We start from the raw sequence: 19,975 nt of genomic DNA on the forward strand, positions 1-19,975 counted from the left end.
CGCCATGGCGCCCCCGTTATAACCCCATCGTGGCGCCCAGTAAATGGTGGCAGGATCAAAACCCACCACGCCATACCGTTATGGCGCTGCCATAACCGCCATTTAAAAACACTGTTGTGCAGAAGTATTTTTAGGACTTCTACGATGAGCCCAAGAGAGAAACACAATTTGCGGGATCAAATAGCCAGATTGTGCCAGAGATCACACATCTGTTCTCTACAGATGACAACATACTTTTCTTACAATCCACTGATCACAACATTGCTACCATGATGAAAATTCTCACGTCCTACTAATTGGCTTTAGGTCAGAGGGTCAACTTGGAGAAATCAGAGATTTTGTTTAGCCAAAATATACCTCCTCCCAGACAAATGCTTATCCAAGATTGGTTGAACATTAAGGTTGTCGAACATTACTCTAAATACCTGGGGCTTCCTACAGTAGTAGGTCGCTCTAAGAAACAAGTATTTGATTTTATCCAAGAATGAGTCTGGAAGAAGCTAAAAGGTTGGAAAGAGAATGCTCTATCAAAGGTGGGCAAAGAAGTTTTGATTAAATCGGTCGTACAGTCCATTCCCTCTTACATCATGAGTTGCTTCAAACTTCTCACGAGTTTATGTAATCACTTGGAGGATATGGTTAGTAGGTTCTACTAGGGTAACCGACAAAGGTCACCGAAAGGTTCATTGAGTTGCATGGAATAAACTATGTATAGCTAAAGCAGATGGAGGTTTAGGGTTCAGGAGTTTCAAAGCCTTCAATCATGCATTACTTGCTAAACAAGACTGGAGGCTTATTAAATCGCCAAATTCTCTAGCTGCAATGACCTTGAAAGCCAAATATTATCCATGTCAACTCTTCACTGATTCAGATATATGACACAACCCTAGCTATACCTGGCAGAGTATATATGGCTCTAAGTGGGTGTCGTAAAGCTAGAAGGTCTCTGGAGGGTTGGCACAGGGAAAACGATTAGAATATGGGGTGATCCATGGCTGCCTAATCAGAATGGTTTTAAAGCATGGAGTAATCTGTCAGATATGGATTCACAAGCTGTAGTGGATAATCTTACTAACTCAATAGACAAATCATGGAACCATAACGTTACTCAGAATAGTTTTCTTTCCTTTGAGACAGACAAAATTCTAGCCATTCCAATCGACATACAGGGGCAACAAGACACATTTTATTGGAAATATAACAATGGAGAGTTTCAGGTTAAAAGTGTATACCAGTTGGTCCGATAGCAAGCTCAGACATAGTGGGGGAAACAACCTAGCAGCTATCATTAACTGGAAACAATTTTGGCAGACTAAAACCCCACCAAGAAAGCTGAATTTTATGTAGAAACTCCTTCATAATTCTCTTCCCACAAAGCTTACCCTGCAGCGGTGAAGGATTAATTGCTTAGCTTTATGCCAACAGTGCTGGGAATATGAAGAATCAACCATTCACCTTTTCTTACATTGCGATTAGGCTAAGGGTGTGCGTGGTTGGAGGGAATACAAGTATATTCCCAGGAATTTTGAGGTGGGAATATCTTATTCCCATATTTGGTTCAAGATTTAAAAAATTATTCCTAGGTATGTTTTATTCCAAGAAATTCAATTACCACCAATTTAATTCCCATCTTCTCCATGGTTATCTTTAATTCTAATGGAAATGGAATGTGTATAACAAAGTAAAAGGACTAAAGTGCCCTTTTACTGTAATGTGTATAACAAAGTAAAAGGACTAAAGTGCCCTTTTACTCTAACCCTCTTCCTTCAGATTTTTCACAAAAAACCAAACCCTAGCAGAGCACCTCCTCCATGAAAACCAAACCCTAGCCAATTTTTTCTCCAAATTCATGGAGGTTCCACCGACGTCAGCGCCGCCTCGTCGCTGATCTGGATTCGCACAACCACCGAGCTCCTTACTCTAGAAGGAAGATTCACTATCAACCGTTCGTGTTCGTGTTCATCATCACATCTCACCTCCGTTCATGTTCGTGCTTGCGTCTGGCCTCTCTCCTTCGTCTGAGCTCGGTTGTGCTCGAGTTGTGCTTCTTGTTCATGTCGTCTCCCTCGCCCTTCTCCCTCCTCGCATCTTCCTGTTCCTGTTGATCTTTTTCAAGCACAGGTATATTCTAAGTTTGAAATATTGGAATTGGGATGTACTTGGAATTGGAATGTGTTTTATTGTTTCAACGAAATTGAAATTGAAACAATTTTCTAGATCCATTTTAATTCATCTAAACAATTGTTCTAGGTTTTTTCAACCTTATGTATGTACTTGGAATTGGAATGTGATTTCAGTTTTGACCTCATTGATTCTAGTATCCTTAATTCTTTTGTTACACATTTCATATAAAATACCAGTGATGAATTGTTGATAGATAAAATATCAGTGATGAATTTGATTGAAACTTGATATATGCTTTATCTCCATTTTTAATTATAATTTCTTGCAATAAATTTTATGCAGAAAATTTATCTTGGCATTGGAGATTACTCGCTAGAATTTTATTATTATTTGTGGTTTTATTATTATTATAAAGTTCTGTGCCTGTTGTTTGGCTGCATTATCTAAGGAATATTTTGTATGGCTGCATTATCTAAGGAATATTTTTTTAAATTTATTAAAATACCCCTAATAACAAATATCTTTAATTAAATTATTATTAATTTTAATTTTTTTTAAATTTACTAAAATACCCCTAAAAAATATTCATTAGATAATGCAATCATACAAAATATTCCCTAGATAATGCAGCCAAACAACAAGCACATAACTTTATAATAATAATAAAACCACAAATAATAATAAAATTCTAGCGAGTAATCTCCAATGTCAGGATAAATTTCCTGCATAAAATTTATTGAAAGAAATTATAATTAAAAATGGAGATAAAGCATATATCAAGTTTCAATCCAATTCATCACTGGTATTTTATATGAAATGTGTAACAAAAGAATTAAGGATACAATAATCAATGAGGTCAGAACTAAAACTCAAATCACAATCCAATTCCAAACAAATTAAAAACTGAAATCACATTCCAATTCCAAGTACATACATAAGGTTGAAAAAACCTAGAACAATTGTTTAGACAAATTGAAATGGATCTAGAAAATTATTTCAATTCCAATTTCATTCAAACAATAAAACACATTCCAATTCCAATTCCAAGTACATTCTAATTCCAATATTTTAAACCTAGAACAAACCTGTGCTTGAAAAAGATCAACAGGAACAGGAAGATGCGAGGAGGGAGAGGGGCGAGGGAGACGACACGAACAGGAAGCACAACTTGAACAGAGACGAAGGCGAGAGATGCGCGAGCAACCGAGCTCAGACGAAGGAGAGAGGCCAGATGCAAGCACGAGCACAAACACGAACGCGAACACGAACGGAGGTGAGATGTGATGATGAACACGAACGCGAACGGTTGATAGTGAATCTTCCTTCTAGAATAAGAAGCTCGGTGGTTGTGCGAATCCAGATCAGCGACGAGGCGGCACCGACGTCAGTGGAGCCTCTATAAATTCGGGAAAAAAATTGGCTAGGGTTTTGTTTCCATGGAGGAGTTGCTCTGCTAGGATTTGATTTTTTGTGAAATGAGTGAAAAATCTAAAAAAAGAGGATTAGAGTTAAAGGGCATTTTAGTCTTTTTATATTGTTATACACATTCCATTCCATTGGAATTGAAGATAACCATGGAGAAGATAAGAATTAAATTGGTGGTAATTAAATTTCTTGCAATAAAACATACCAAAAATAATTTTTTAAACTTTGAACCAAACATGAAAATAAGATATTCCCATCTCAAAATTCTTGAGAATGCACTTATATTCCCTCCAACCACACACACCCTAAGTGTTTCTGGTTCAGTTCCCCATTTACGCTTCGATCAGCCAATTCACATAACATTTTCTTTACAATATTGGGTAACCCATATGTTCTACAAAATTGGAAAGGAACACATAGGTTTATTCTTTTATTGCCTTCATCAAATTTGGTTTGAGAGGAATCATTTTCTTTTCAAGAATGAGACCAAATTACTTGAACATGCAGCATTGGATACGCAGCAACAGTTCTCCAAGTTCACCGCTGCTATAACCTCCACAATTTCTTCTCTGGCAACGCTAAGATCTCCGCCTTCAGGAAGCCATAGCCTCGCGTTTTGGACTGCACCACCACCAACCTTTTTCACGGGGAGGCGTCATTGTCTGCAACCACCACGGAGAGGTTGTCGCTGCAGCCATGTTTCTTCTCCCAACCGTTCTCTCTGATAGGTAAGCAGAGGCTACTGCTGTCTTTTTGGGCCTAGATTTTGTTAGACAAGACTATTTTTTGGACCTTACTTTAAAATCTGATAACATACAAGTTTTTTTTTTAGTATTCTGATAACATACAAATACTACTTTACTAGATACATATATAAAGGATAATCCTTTTAGGCCGATTGTTTCTAATAGTAAAGCCCTTTTGTATAGCTTTAGAACTTATAAATCTCACATGTGAAAAGAGATGAAAACTTAGTTGCATATACACTAGCTAACATAATTCTTATCAGACCAAATGTTGTGTGGTTGGAGGAAACACAATCTCAGATTTGTAACCAGGTCCAACATGACATTTTGGGCCTCTCTACTTAATATAGCTTTGTTTCTTTTTTTTTAAAAAATATTCAAGAAAAAAAAATCAACTTGGGTTGGTCAAGTGGTCAGCTCACTCGTCCGCTTAAGTAAGTGTCGGGGCCGGGGGTTCGAATCCCGCCTTATGCATGCAGCAACCCATTGGCCAGCGGCACACCCTTAAATGGAGCTTAGATCCGTGACGAATTAGTCCTTGACCTGTCAGGATGGAAGATACCGTGGGCAACCAAAAAAAAAAAATTCAAGAATTATAATTTAATCATAACCAAATAACCGAGGAGTAAACCAAAATTACAACTACCTTTCTTTTCATCTCAGATATCGATATTTTATTTTGGGCCTTTTTATTGAAATAAATAAAGAAAATTCATTATTTCCCTAAATACGCACTAATGGAAATTATTATCTAAATGCGCAGCACCATTTCTTGGTCACCACCCACGAAATGGATTTAGCCTCCAACTCAAGCAAGGCACTCACGAATTGGGCTAGGGTGCCATTATGCGTCAGGCGCCCAAGAAATGGGCACGAATTGGACCAAGGTAGAAAAGTCAATTAATTTGATTTTGTGACATCATCTCAAACATATGCACCGTATAACTAAGATTATGCATGTGCATAGCTATTCTATTCTTTTTACTACGGAAAATTAGTGTCAATGATAGATAAGTAGTGTACATAAATTATTTGTAGTGCACATTATTGTAATTTCAAAAGGATATATGATACAATAATGTGGAGTAAATAGTATACTACTTATTGCCATTTCGTTTGTACCTCCTAAAAAATGGCCCAATTCGTAGGTGCGCTGCCTTAAATGCCCATTTCTTGGGCGCCTGGCTCATAATGGTACCCTGGTCCAATTCGTGGGCGCCTTGCTTGAGTTGGAGGCTAAACCCATTTTATGGGTGATGGCTGAGAAATGGTACTACGCATTTAGATAATAATTTTCATTGGTGTGTATTTAGAAAAATAATGAATTTTTCTTATTTATTTCAATAAAAAAACCTTTTTTTTTTGTTGTGTTTTTATTTTCTTTTTATTTGACGATAAAGCCCCAACCTTATGTCCTTACTGATTGATTTTTTGTTGGAACATTGTGATATGGTTTTTTGGTCGTGTGTAGGGCCATAGACCCGATCCAACCTGAAACAAGACGGAAGCGGGTCACTTTCAAACAGTTAACCCGAACTAATCCCTCCAATGGCTACACTTCTCTTGACTATTTTTAGCCCGAGTTTTAAATCTCTAAGATTCCAACTTTATGACCAACAACTATTTGCTCTGAACTCTCAACGGCTGCGTTTCAATTTATTATATTCAAATATACAATAAACGTTTTTCTCTATTCTTAAATTTTCTAATTACATAGTAATTGTAATTTGGAGCTTATGGCTACCACGTAACAAGTTTATACAGGGCCTAGATTTCTAGAGTCAATGCTAATCTGAAACAAGTAAATTACTATTTTATGTTAATGGTAATGTTTTTCTAAAATTAAATTATAATTAAAAATAAAAACTATCATAAATTTTAAATTATAATAAATTCTAATTTTAAAGTTGAATTATTATAAAATATAATAAATAAAAAATAAAAATTTATTTAATTAACGAAAACTATAACCCTCTTTAATTAATAGAGAGCGTTTATCGACGAAACACCTTTAGATACTGCAAATAAAGCCAATGAGATCTATTGTAATGAATTTTCATCAATGGAATTCATATGTTATCTTGGGACAAAAAAGAAGAAGAAAATAAAAGGTACCCAAAGTGGATAAGGATGAAACACAATGACAGCAAAACTTTCCTTTGAATAATTCCTTCTTCCCTAGTGAGACAAAGTTTCCACATAGACGTGCTAATTATTAAAAAGCATATGTAACATTAAGATTTATGTGTCTTATGTATCCAACAACATGCATATGGCAAAGTCTTTGGTGTGATTCCATATTCCATTGGTTGTGTCACTGTCACAATCATTACTCTGATCTCATGCAAATTAATTTCTACTGTATTTTATTTCTGTTAACATGATTAGGCTAAATAATAATGCTGTGTTAAGGGATAAAGAATGAAGTTATGTTTGGCTCTTTTTCATTATATTCCTTTCTTTCACTATATTATTCCTTGTTTCAAATTGGTTCAAATCTTATTGTGATTCAAATTATACTAGGTTGGATATGAGTGATTCATAAATTTATGATTTCAACTATAGTAAAGAAAAAAAAAGTTAACTGAAAAAGAATATTTTAATTTCTCAAACTGAATTATCATAGGTAACGTTTGAAAGAGAGACCGAGAAATAAAGATTGAATTTTAATATGAGGAATGTTAGGGACCAACAATTTTGTGATTTATAGCCATCAAATAGTCATTAATGATGGTTTTAATGGTGTGAAATTTCATCCAATGACTCACTTTTCTTTGTTGGTTACATGCTGGTCAGAATTTAACAAAGTTGCTGGCCCCTAAGCTTTTCCTTTTAATATTGTGTTTGATGTAAAGTGAAAAATATAAATTGAAATAAGAATGACGCTCTAATTTAATTTGCACAAACAGTAACGTTGAAATTAATTAATTGAAATCAGAGTATTTTAGGTAAAAAATGTTATTAAAATTTCAGTTTCCGTCTTTAAGAATTTTAGTCCTATGTGTCTCCATTTTTTAGAAGTATTAAAATACTGAAATTTTTAAGACAAAGACTGAAATTTTAATACCAATCTTTAGACTAACAAACATAATATTGAGTGTCAATCTCTCAATTTTCGTCCTAATATCTCAAAACAAACACTATCATAGAGTTTAGATATCAATGCAAAATAATAATAATAATAATAATAATAATAATAATAATAATAATAATAATGAAAATTGAAATATAACCTATGAAGATAATCCAACCAATCTTGATTCTTTAGTTGGATGAAAAAACTATCCTCACATTATCAAGGTAGGTAATGCACTATTCTTGAACAAAAGCCAAGTCTAAATTGTTGGCAAATGACTTGTTCTGCCAATTATAGCAGCCCATATGTGTTGCATAAGTTTGTTTAATACATCTTATAGGAAAATATGGGTAATTTATATATATATATATATATATATATATATATATATATATATATTTTTTTTTTTTTTTTCAAAAGAAGAAAAACTTATCAGCCACTAATATTGAACACCGTTTTCTAAATAATAGCTAAGCACTAATTATTTTTCTTTTTTCAGTTTCCACAAAATTGATCAACCTACTACTACTTCATCCAGAAAGGTCAACTTTAATCACCAATAATTTTTTTTTTCAGTTTGTATACCTACTTAGCTTCAAACGGTAGAACTACTACTACTACTAGACCTTAATCTTAGGCTATAAATTAAAACAATAAAGTAGTCTTCGTTCTCATCAGAATCCAAAACTCATCACACCCTTGAATATTGATCTTATATGTGATTTCTTCAATAATAATGGGTGTCACAACATTCACACATGAGTATTGTTCCTCTGTTGCTCCGCCACGCCTTTTCAAGGGCTTGATCACAGACTCAAGTACTTTGCTTCCAAAGCTATTACCACAGTTGATTAAAGATGTCACCATTATCCAAGGAGATGGAGAAGCTGGAACCATTGAACAAGTTAACTTTGCACAAGGTTAGCAAAAAGACATCATATGGATCAATTTGGATTTATTTTTTAAAAAAAATACTTATATTTTTATTTTTTAAAAATTTTTTTTAACAGACAAAAATTATTTCATACTTGAATGGACTTTTAAAAAAAAATTTAAGTATTAAAAATATTAAAAAAAAAAAAGATATTACTAATTTTTAGAAAAAACAAATAATTTACTTTTTTTTAATAAAAATATATTTTTTAAAGACGTATCTAAATAGTTTTTAAACTGAATAAAAATATTTTATTTTAAAAAAAAAAAACTTTTTTCACCAAAAAAGTCAATCCAAACTATCACTATATATACAATAATTTGATTAGTTAATATTATTACATGTAACACTACTATATTACTATTTAATTTGTTATGCCAATACTAGCCTTTCTTATGCTTAGGGTTAGGTTTGATTAGCTTTTCCTTATTACTTTTTTTTCCTTCAAAAATTTTAAAATAAAAAAATCATGCTTTTTAAATTTTTTTCACTTTCACAAAATACTAAAAATAAATCAAATTATAGTATCACATTTTTTAAAATAGAACAGCGTTGAGTGTGACATATCTAGCTAAAATTTAGGAAAAATTAGTGTATAAATTTACAAATTAATTAGAAAATATCTTACATAATATCGCTTAATAATCATAAAAAAAAAAGACATTATGTATAGTATTCATATTTTATTTATTTAATTTATTCCATATGTGCTTGATTATATTATAACTCCTGGTTAATGTTTCTCTTATGCAGCTATCCCCTTCAAATATCTAAAACACAGGATTGATGTGGTTGATAAGGAAAACCTGGTGTGCAAATACACTATGATTGAAGGGGATCCATTGGGAGAAAAGCTTGAGTCTATAGCTTATGAGGTGAATTTTGAGGCCACTAGTGATGGAGGTTGCATATGTAAAATGACTAGCAAATACAATGCCATAGGTGATGCTGAAATTAAGGAGGAAGAAGTAAAGGAAGGGAGAGAAAGCTCCATTGGAATTTGTAGGGTTGTGGAAGCCTACCTATTGGAGAATCCACAAATTTATGCTTAATTATTTTATTTAATTATTATATATAAGAGATGATGTATTCCATTTTTCTTTTATAGAATTTAATTCTTAATAAGTCCTCGCTTCTCATGTGGGTTTGGCAAAATATTTGTATTTTTTTATTAGTGACAATGAGTTGATGAAGATTATATTTTATAAACCAACAGCATCACATACATAACTCTCTAGCTAAATCTGCCGAATTCTTGTGCAACTCATAAAGCTTATGCTATGATCCAAAACGTATACCAAAGAACCAAGGTTTAGAACAATGTTCAATCATGGTTAATTACTATAATTCAGACTATTAGGTAATTCAACATTGTTTTGGATATAAGACGTTTGTTTTCCTTTACTACAACATTTACTGTTAGAGGATGGTTGAGTCAAATGTTTTTTACTAGAAAATATATTTATATATATATAAAGTTTTTTTACTCATACATTTAATAATAAATATTGAATTAAATCCATTTTTTTGTGGGGAAGTAATTTTAGACATTAAACACCTTGCAAGAATAATAAGACAAAAGCATGATAATCTCAGGGTAATGCTAGGTAGACAAAAAAAAAACAGTCAGAACTTGTCTTATTTAGTATTCATTAATTATCGCAACAATTAATGAATGCTAAATAAAGTAAGTTATGACTATTTTTAGCTGATTTTCTTTGGTTACCAAACATTTTTGTAATGTCCGAGGTTGTCTCTTGGTCCACCCTTAGAACCGTGTGACATTGTGAATGCTTCACCATAATTTTCTATATATGCTATATATAATTCATTATGGTGAAGGCAAAGATATATTTGAATTTATGTGAGAATTATTAGAGAGCATAAATCATAATAAAGAGGTTAAATTAGCACCTGAACTAATCACCAAATGCCATAGCATGTAGAGACAAAATCTAATCAAGTATATATAATTTTTTTTTGAAATGACAAGTTCAACACAACAAGTGGAGCAAAAGGTACAAACAGAACTAGACAAAGAAACTATACGAAATTAAATTTTGAAACCCCCTGTCATCTTTGGCATTGCCATCAACAACAGAAGGGATCCACTCCTATCCACTCCTTATAGTTCACGGAGGACTAGTAGATGATATCATCAACCCCTGTTCCCTTATTCTGAAAAATTCGCCGATTCCTTTCTAACCAGATGTTCCAGATAATTGTACAGAAGAATACCATCCACCTCTTACGTTCCTCCTTACTGGTTAATAACTCTGTCCAACTTTAAAAATGTTCCTTTAGAGTTCCTGGGCACGCCCAGTGCCTTCCAACAAAGGACAACCATGCGCACCAGACCTGCCATGAAAATCCACAACCAAGAAATAAGTGGTACCCAGATTCAACACCTTCATTACACAAGACACAGGCAACATCATCCTGGTTAACCACTCTCAGCCGACTTAGCCTCTCCTTCGTATTGATCCTTCCAGTCAAAGCGAACCAGATGAACAATTCAACTCTAGGTGGGACTAGACCCTTCCACACCGTCCTAGTAAAGCTGTAGCTCGCTATATCCTCCGAAAGCGTTTCCACCTGCATCACTTGCACGAAGGAGTTAGTAGAAAATACACCATGTTTATCAAATTTCCATACAACCTTATCCTCTTTGTCATATACAAGATTAACCAATCTCAATGTTTCATGCAACTGGTTCAGTAAGTCCAACTCCCATTGGAAAAGCTGTCGCCTCCATTGGAAGTTCCATCTCCACTCTATCCCGTCCCAGAACCCACAATCCCCTATAACGGATCCTCTTTGGTTTGAAACTGAGAAGAGTCGCGGAAAAAGATCTTTGAGGGACCCACCACGCAGCCATACATCCTCCCAAAATCGAGTTCCTCTCCCATCGCCAATCTCCATAGACAGCCCATTAATCATCTTCTGTCTTACTTGTTGATCCTTAAACTGCAGTTGGAAATATCCTTCCATGGCCCCCCCGAGTAGGCAACACCTGAGTAGATAACATCACATTGGGGTTGAGGTTATTATACGAGCATACCACCTTCTTCCATAAGGGACAATCCTCCTTGGAGAAGCGCCACCACCACTTAAAGAGAAGGGCTGAGTTACGCACCACAGCATCCCCAACACCTAAACCCCCTAACTTTTTGGGAGCCTGTACCACCTCCCACCTAACCATTGCCATACCAAGCCTACCATCCTCCTTACTCTATAGGAACCTTCTTTGTAGGGAAATCAATTTCTCTGCAACTGCCTTCGGCATTTTATACAAACTCAAATAATAGACTGGCAAACTGTTCAAGACGGATTTAATTAGCACCAGCTTACCAGCTTTATTGAGAACCTTAGCCTTCCACATACTCAGCTTATGCTCCACTTTGTCTACAATGGGCTTCCAAGTCTTCACCAACCTCGGGTTCGCTCCTAGTTGAATCCCCAAGTATTTCACCAGGAGGGAGGCTATCTGGCAGCCCAGCACTCTAGACATACGATGTACCCACTGACCATCACAATTAATAGGGATCAAGCTAGACTTATCAAAATTTATAGACAGCCCTGACATAATCTCAAAGCAACGCAGTAGCCTCTTATAGTTCTTTATAGTTTCTTCCTCCGGGGGACAGAACAGGACAGTATCATCTGCAAATTGAAGATGAGACAGCTCGACATGATCTCTACCCACCAATAACAGCGAGATACGCCCATTTCTTACCGCCTCCCCGAACATCCAATGTAGAACGTCAGCAACCAGAACAAATAGGAATGGAGATAAGGGATCTCCCTGTCGCAAGCCTCTTTCCATCTTAAATGGCTTAGATGGCGATCTGTTTATCAACACTGACATATAAGCCGTACTTAGACACTCCATAATCCAACTCCTCCATTTTTGTCCGAATCCCATCTTTTGCAACACCAGGTCTACAAAACTCCACCTGACTCTATCATATGCTTTCTGAAAGTCTAGCTTTATTATTACCCCTTCCTTCTTCGTCATTTTCATCCAATGAACAGTTTCGCAAGCGACAAGAGCCCCATCATGAATCTTCCGTCCTTTGACAAAAGCACTCTGCGTCTCGCCTACCAGCCGTGGCATAATTGTTCGCATCCTTCTAACCAGCATTTTCGAGATGACTTTATACACACAACCTACCATACTGATCGGTCTCAGGTCTTTAATTTCCTTCGCGCCAGTGAACTTAGGGGCCAACACCACCCAAGTGAGATTCGCATCCGCCGGTAGCTTGGACGTCAAGAAGAAATTCATCACCGCCGCAGTAAAATCAGAGCCAATTTCAGCCCAACACCTCTTTATAAAGTTCATATTGTATCCATCACTTCCTGGCGCCTTGCATGATTCACAATCCCATACTGCTTCTTTAATCTCCTCAGGTGTCGGTTGTACCTCTAGGGCCACAGCATCATCCTCGACAATCATTTCCACCAAGCCGTCCCTAAATCCCACCAAAGGATACGCCTCCTGATGATACAAATTCTTGTAGAAGTCTCTGATCGCAATCTTAATCCGAGCTTGATTCCTTACTACTCTTCCATTAATGAGCAAAGTGTCAATCCTGTTGTTTCTCCTTCTTGCGGAGGCTAGATTGTGGAAGTATCTTGTATTCTTATCAATGTCCTTCGCATGTCTAGAACGCGACATCTGTTTCCAATGCATCTCCTTTCTAACGTACCATTTCTCACAGCAAGTCACTAGGGCCTTTCTTCTTGCCTCCATTGTTCCATCATAGGCACCATCACCCACCATATCATCAATCTTCTTTATCTCTTCCTCAAACTTCATGATTTTCTTGTCCATCTCCCCGAAGTTCTCTTTATGCCATCTTCCCAGAGGAGCTGTCATAGCCTTCAATTTATCTGTAAACTGTGCCTCACCTAAGCCTCTCCATTCCTCCTTTACCATCCTCAGGAACCCCTCATGCGTAAACCACGAATCAAGGCTTCGGAAAGGTCGCGGCCCATCTCTCTGCCCCCTGTCTTCCACTATAATAGAGCAATGGTCAGACAAACCCCTAGGGCCCCCTCGTATCCGCATCTCTGGAAATTTCTCAAGCCATTCCAGGCTAACCAAAACTCTATCAATACAGCTACATGATCGACCTCTGAACCATGTAAACTTCCGGTCTGTAATCGGCAAGTCCACCACACCCATGTCATGTATCCAAGTCTTAAAATCATCGGCTGACAGGGGTAAGCTATTTGTGCCACGTCTTTCTTCCACCTGTACAATCTCATTAAAGTCCCCCATGAAACAGCAGGGGACCTGGCATAAACCAGCTATGTAGCTTAACTCCTCCTATATAACAAGCTTCTCATGCCTGGTATGTGCCCCATACACCAGAATAAAAGCACAATAAAAATTATATTTCAACAATTCCCCTTCAACACACATCCATCTCTCCCCTTTGTGGCTATTTCTTATTTTAAAAAAATCATCGTCCCATATTAGCAGCAACCCACCAGATGCACCATTAGATTCAACAAAATCCCATCCCGCACAACTAATACCCCAAATTTTTTGTACATCAAATTTAGTCACTAGCTGTCTTTTTGTCTCCACTAGGCCTAACATGTTTAATCTAAAGTTTCTTTTCAAGTCCTTTATCATCCTCAACTTCCCATCCCCCCTCAATCCCCTAATATTCCAAGAGCCAAAAATCATTTCAATAAGTTATTACACACCTTTTTAGAAATTTTGGGTCTGCTCCTCCTCGCCTTAGCCTTTTGTTTCGCCAACCTTTTTTTCCGAGCAATTTCTTCGTTCTGTTGCTGAAGGATCGCCATAATGTCATCTTCTTCGTCATACAGAGCTGCTCCTGATTCTGTTGCTAAGTCCTAAGTTATTTTGTTTTCTACCAGTTGCTCCTCCAAAGTTAGACCCTCATTGTCACTGGCTTCCACATAGTTGACCTGATTGTCACTGCCTTCCAGATAGTTGACCTGAGCGTCCTCCTCCAAATCCCGCTCCTCTTCGCCATATCCCTCTTCTTCGTAAGGCACTGGTGATTCCCTATCCACAAGAGCTTTCGTATCCGGGCCAGGCTTTCCTACCCCTACATCAGGTTCACCATTGTGGTCGTCTTCCTTTCCGTTACATGTTTTGGTATTGGCTTTCGGAAGCCCAACATCTCCTCTTCCATGATACCCTATTCGGCCTCCTCCTTCCCCTACCGTGCTTAACCGTAATCGGGCTGTGTTCTGTCCACCACAACTGGCGCTCGGTTTGTCAACCGGCTGGCACGCAAGGGCCATCGGACTCGCGACACTTCCCTGACCAACTCGGCCTCCTTCTCCCCGATGATCTCCAGCCCGGTTCTCGCAACGGTCATCTCCCGGATCTGTATGCCGCGCGAGTTCTGAGTCCGCCGACCCATTTCTCCTCTCAACCAGGTATGTTCGTGCAACCACTGCACTAGATGCCGCAACCCCTAGGTTCCCGAGATCCGCAGGTGCAGCAGCTTCCTTGGCTGTTGGATCGTAACCTGGAGCACGCCTAGGCCTCCGACCCGCCGTCTCATTGGACCTCTTTTTTTTTTTTTTTTTTTTTTTCAAGTATATATAATAAAAGAGGGTAACTATTCCTACCAAACTTTGAAGAAACCACCTAGAATTTTGTACAAAAGGACCAGAAAGTTTTGAAGTGGCAACTAATAGAATATTAATTCTGCTAATTGTTTGTATTATGAGTTGTGACACGTGAAGAAATGAATTGATCACTAAAATAAGTTAACCTTTTCGCGCTACTTTATGGCAAGGGCACATCCATTAATCATAATATTATAGACTACTAAAAATACACTTAAATTATTTTATTATTAATAAAAATATTTTTAAATTTTATTATCGATAAAAATATTTTTAAATTATTTAAAAACGTAACAAAAATATACACACGTAAACAGAAACATTTTATGTTAACAGAAAAGAGTAATGTGAGTATATAATAAATAGAACTTCTTATATAAAGAGTGAGATTTTGATATTAGCAAGTAAATTATATTACACTTTTTTATTAATGAGATTGATCTTTGATACGCTTGAATATTTTTGACATATTTTAAAATTATTTGAAGACAATTTATTGATAACAAAATTTAAAAATATTTTTATCAATGTAAAAATAATTCAGTCGTATAGTGGTAATTTACCCTAATATCATAATATGTGACTAATTGTAAACGTTGGATGCTATGAATAATTGGCTGGCCGCAGGCCCATAGATGAGGAAGATTTTATGTGTATGTGCATTGATGCTATGCTCTATTTGTGGTTGCTATATACAGCTACATTAGATACACCAAAAAAAAAAATATCAATTATTAACTAACAATAGTACTAACAGTTCTCATATAGTAATAGAGGTACATTTTGGAAGGTTATCACATGTATCACTGCACGAACATGAAAATTTTGTGTTCCAATCTTCTGCAGCGTACAGATTTAATCTAAATTATGTTAATGGTGTTGATTTGATGGAATAGTTTTGTGGTGTACTATTAATGAAACAAGTGTACGCAGTGCAAGTGACCAGTGTATCCATTTGTCTAGTGTTCAATTTATAGTTTATTATTATTGTTCTAGTCCTGAATAAACTGGCTCCTTATTAGGATTTTTGTTAGCCGTTCTACAAAACGAGCTGAGCCATTATTTATTTTGGGCTAATGAGTGAAAAGTAGTCCATTATAAGAACATGAGCTGTTATATTTGAATACATGAAATTTTTTTTTAGTTATGATGGGTGTACTAATGGTGATGTGAATTAAAAAGCTGTCAATAAATGGAATGAAACGGGTTATAAAAAAATGGAATGAAATGTATGGTGATATATTGTGCAGTTAATTTTTTTTATGTGTGATTAATTATTTATTTTGGAGGTGGAGTTTAACATGAAGAGTTGTTTTATTCTATAACTTGTTTAAAGATTTATATGTTTAAGAACGATGAAGTTGCATCATAGGTAAAGTTGTTAGTTTCGTTAGGGTTTAATATTGAGAATTGAATGTTGTGATCAAATTAGTTAATTGAATTAATTTTAATGTTTGATGTCTTAATTTACTTATGTTAAAAAAGTATGAGGTATAAGTGGAATTCTTGTGTACTTTGAAGTAAATTTATTAAAGGGTGTGTTTAGGATTTACATAGGAGAAGAAAATAGTGTGTAGTTGAATTGTCTTGGACGCTTTATTTTTGTGTGTGGCAACTTTTGGAACCTCTCAACACATAAGTGGTTTGATCTCTGAATTCACGTTTACGTGAAGCTAAAAATTGTAACTTTTGCATTCACGTTGATGATGACTGATTATTATTAAAAAATTAGATGATAAATTTATTTATTTTCAATTCTTATTTTCCTTCGTTATCTTCTACAAAAAGGATACAAGTAAGCATATACTTTCACATTAGTTCTTTATAGTTTTTCGTTTCAAAATTTTTTTTTTCATCAAGATTCTCATATTTGTTTAAATCATTGTCAAGATAAATATTTTAGTTTTTTTAGTACTCTCTTTCATATTTTAGATTTTTATGTTTTTTTATGTTATTTTTGTATTTATATGATTTTCTATCAACCATATCCTTCATTATCTTCTACAAAAAGGATACAAGTAAGCATATACTTTCACATTATTTCTTTGTAGTTTTTAGTTTCAAATTTTTTTTTCATTGAAATTCTCATATTTGTTTAAATCATTGTCAAGATAAATATTTTAATTTTTTAGTACTCTCTTTCATATTTTAGATTTTTATATTTTTTTATGTTATTTTTGTATTTATATGATAACTAATTTTTATATTATTATTTATTGTTCTGATGTTGTATTTTTAGAATTTATACTACTTTCTAGTTTATATGCGCTTTTTTTTTTATTATTTACTAAACTATTTTTTATATGTATATTTTTTATGAAGTCTTTTTTTTATTTAGTTTTTTTTTCACTTGATTTTTTTTATTTATTTTTATTGTATTTTCTTATTCCTACTACAAATGTTATTAATATGAATTTTTATTTTTATTAAATTTTATATTATTTTTATTATTTTTTGTCCATATAATTTTTTTTTCATCATGTACTGTACTATATCTATGTTGTTTATAAAATATTTTAATTTTTTATTTTGTTTTATTTATATGAAATTTTTTTACCTTTTATTATAATTTGTGTTTATATAATATATATTATTGGATTTATAAAATTTTTATTGTTTCGTATTTGTATGAGTTTTTTTTATTCTGTACTACATTTTATTTTCCTTTTATATGAAAAATTTTTTATTTTTTATTCGACCTTGTAAAAGTTATAATTATAACTATTGTATATTATGTTTGTTATAAAAATTTTTGTACAATAAAAATGATGATCCGATCTAAAAGGACATAATAAATAAAAAATTAATCATAAGTAACAATAAAGTTATTAATAATAAAAAATTATAGTCTAAAATAATACTAAGTTGAAGAGTACTGACAATATTAAAAAATTTATAGAATATTGTTTTTTATTTGACATTATTTTATTTATAATACTGTAATTCATATTTTTATTTTTTATTATATAATTATTATATTTACATGATAATTTTTTATATTATTTTTTGTAGTGTTATGATTTTTCATGTACATTATTATTTTTTGGAATTCTTATTAGTGATACTGTGAATTTATGTTTCAAGCTGAACATAATTTTGTGCATACTATTACATGAATGTTGTGTCTCTCTACTCAATGAGCATTATGAGTGTTATACGAACTATGATGTGGTTTATAGTTTCGGTTTCGCTACGTTACCAACAGCATATCTGCCAACTTCTGCCAACTCATATTTATAATTGTGTTTTATGAAAGTGTGTTCGTGGATGTGTCTAATAAAAATGTTTTTTTTTATAGCTGTGTTTAATAGAAATGTCTTTATAGATATATTTTCTAGATGTGTCTCTTTATATATGTATTTAAAATATATTAATTATTAGACACATTCACGAACATACTTCCATGAAACACAATTATAAATAAGAGTTGGCAGAAGTTGGCAGATAGTATGTTGGTACCCTATACTTTTCCTTATAGTTTTGAGCAGGAAATTTTATGAAAATTAATTTCTTTTATTCATAACCCTATTAGGGCAAATACGGTAAAGACGTTGTTTTGGTAAAATGGTAGATTATATTACAAAATGAAAATCCTAAATATGCGAAATGGATGACGAAAGTTGATTAAAGTTAATTAAAAATATTTGGCTAAGAACCATCACATGAAGTGGTCCTAAGTCTAAAGGCGGACGTTGAAAGCCACATTTTCGTTGCTAAAATGCACTAGACGATGAGTACAATAATGAATTGATAAATTAAAATGGTTTAGCAAAAGGCAATCGGATCGTTAACGTAAGCCTAATGCTCCACATAGAGACAAACCATTCAAGCTACACGGTGGCTGGAGTTGGGGTATGAGCAGATTCATCGGCGTCCTGGCGAGTCTTGTTTGCCCTGTTAACCATTTTTTGCAGCGAGTCATTGTATCTCGTAACCTCCTGGAGCCTGGTCTGTAGCTTTCCCATATCCCGTGCCAGGTCAACGTATCTCTCTTTCCATCCAAGAACCAAGTCAAGGTTGTAGTCATCCACGTAACCATTCAAATTTTGGCACATGTTGCGGAGGCAGAGGCGAGCGGAATCCTCTAAGCTAATGTGCGGCTCTGACGCAACGCGGCTAGTAACAACCAAAGCTTCTGATTCACCAGGAAGGACAACGGACACAAGATGACGGAAATTTCGGCCACCGGTTGATGTGTTTTCTTGTATGATGCGGTAAACCGGTGGGGGGATGTCCAGCTTGTTGCATGTTTTGGACAGCAATCTGGTCATGCTGACGATGATAAGCGGGTTCCGAGTAGGTTTGTGTGGCACAAGTTGGTCTGCTGTAAGTTGGTGTAAGATGAAAGAAAAGGATTTATCATTACAGTGTTGATCTGAGTAGGGAAGAAGATGGGTAAGGAGAAAACTTACGGCGGGGATGCGGTGTAGTGCGACGACGGTCTTCTTCAAAACGTAAGTGTAAAGCTTTCAACGCTATCCTCTCCATTTGGCGGCGTTGCGGTGGTTGGAGTCCTGCCGGGGCTTTGCCTTTGGCTATCATTTTTCTTCCTTTCTTGACGTTGCCATTCCCTTGGAAGAGAGCCCATGCTTCCTCCGCGTTGTCCAAAGTTGGGAACTCCATCCACCCACCGTCTCCATAGTCATGTAGTTGCTCTGCCACCTCCTCAGATGAAGTATAAATCCCAGGTATCCATCCAACAAATACACAAAAAAAATTGTTGGTTATCATTAGTTGTGACCATGGTGTGTTTTTACTGATGTGAATGTGTGTATAGCCGGTGTTAGTAAAAATGTTTATATAGGCAGTTTATATCAAAGTTGTTTCTTGTTGTAGGCGTGCAAACCTTTATTAGTAATTTAAGGGTTTAAGAGTCTTTGTTGACGATGTGAACGCAAGGGAATCGGAATCGGATTCCCTTGCCTGTGGTGGGGCCGGCAATGTGAATATCATGAACTTTTTGCTGAGGAAATGGAACCAAGAATATGTATATAAAAAATCATATTTGACGTATCCATATTGTAGTATGCATTGTGTGATTTGTCA

The 19,975-nt window shown here is 34.9% G+C and overlaps 3 protein-coding genes across 4 annotated transcripts; 1 reads left to right on the forward strand and 2 right to left on the reverse strand.

Annotated features, from left to right (window-relative positions):
- The first annotated feature begins 7,995 nt into the window (after positions 1–7,995).
- LOC107639019 (pathogenesis-related protein STH-2-like) lies at positions 7,996–9,514 on the forward strand. Its single transcript, XM_016342428.3, has 2 exons — positions 7,996–8,291; positions 9,059–9,514. Exons 1-2 carry the CDS (start codon positions 8,108–8,110, stop codon positions 9,355–9,357), a joined length of 483 nt encoding a protein of 160 aa, XP_016197914.1. The 5' UTR covers positions 7,996–8,107; the 3' UTR covers positions 9,358–9,514.
- Positions 9,515–10,437: 923 nt separating this feature from the next.
- LOC148566780 (uncharacterized) lies at positions 10,438–11,296 on the reverse strand. Its single transcript, XM_088484428.1, has 2 exons — positions 10,664–11,296; positions 10,438–10,506 (listed from the first exon to the last, which is right to left on the reverse strand). Exons 1-2 carry the CDS (start codon positions 11,294–11,296, stop codon positions 10,438–10,440), a joined length of 702 nt encoding a protein of 233 aa, XP_088340554.1.
- A 7,178-nt stretch (positions 11,297–18,474) lies between these two features.
- LOC148566781 (uncharacterized) lies at positions 18,475–19,716 on the reverse strand. Of its 2 annotated transcripts, none has more exons than XM_088483533.1 (2): positions 19,342–19,716; positions 18,475–19,250 (listed from the first exon to the last, which is right to left on the reverse strand). In XM_088483533.1, the coding sequence occupies exons 1-2, from the start codon at positions 19,658–19,660 to the stop codon at positions 18,760–18,762; spliced, it is 810 nt and encodes a 269-aa protein (XP_088339659.1). In that variant the 5' UTR covers positions 19,661–19,716; the 3' UTR covers positions 18,475–18,759. The 2 variants fall into 2 exon arrangements, with proteins under 2 accessions (XP_088339659.1, XP_088339658.1); XM_088483532.1 differs by having other exon boundaries at positions 18,475–19,253; positions 19,342–19,713.
- Between the last annotated feature and the right edge of the window lie 259 nt (positions 19,717–19,975).

The sequence above is a fragment of the Arachis ipaensis genome, chromosome B4, assembly GCF_059453495.1.
Source record: "Arachis ipaensis isolate K30076 ecotype BB chromosome B4, ASM5945349v1, whole genome shotgun sequence".
NCBI lineage: Eukaryota > Viridiplantae > Streptophyta > Magnoliopsida > Fabales > Fabaceae > Arachis > Arachis ipaensis.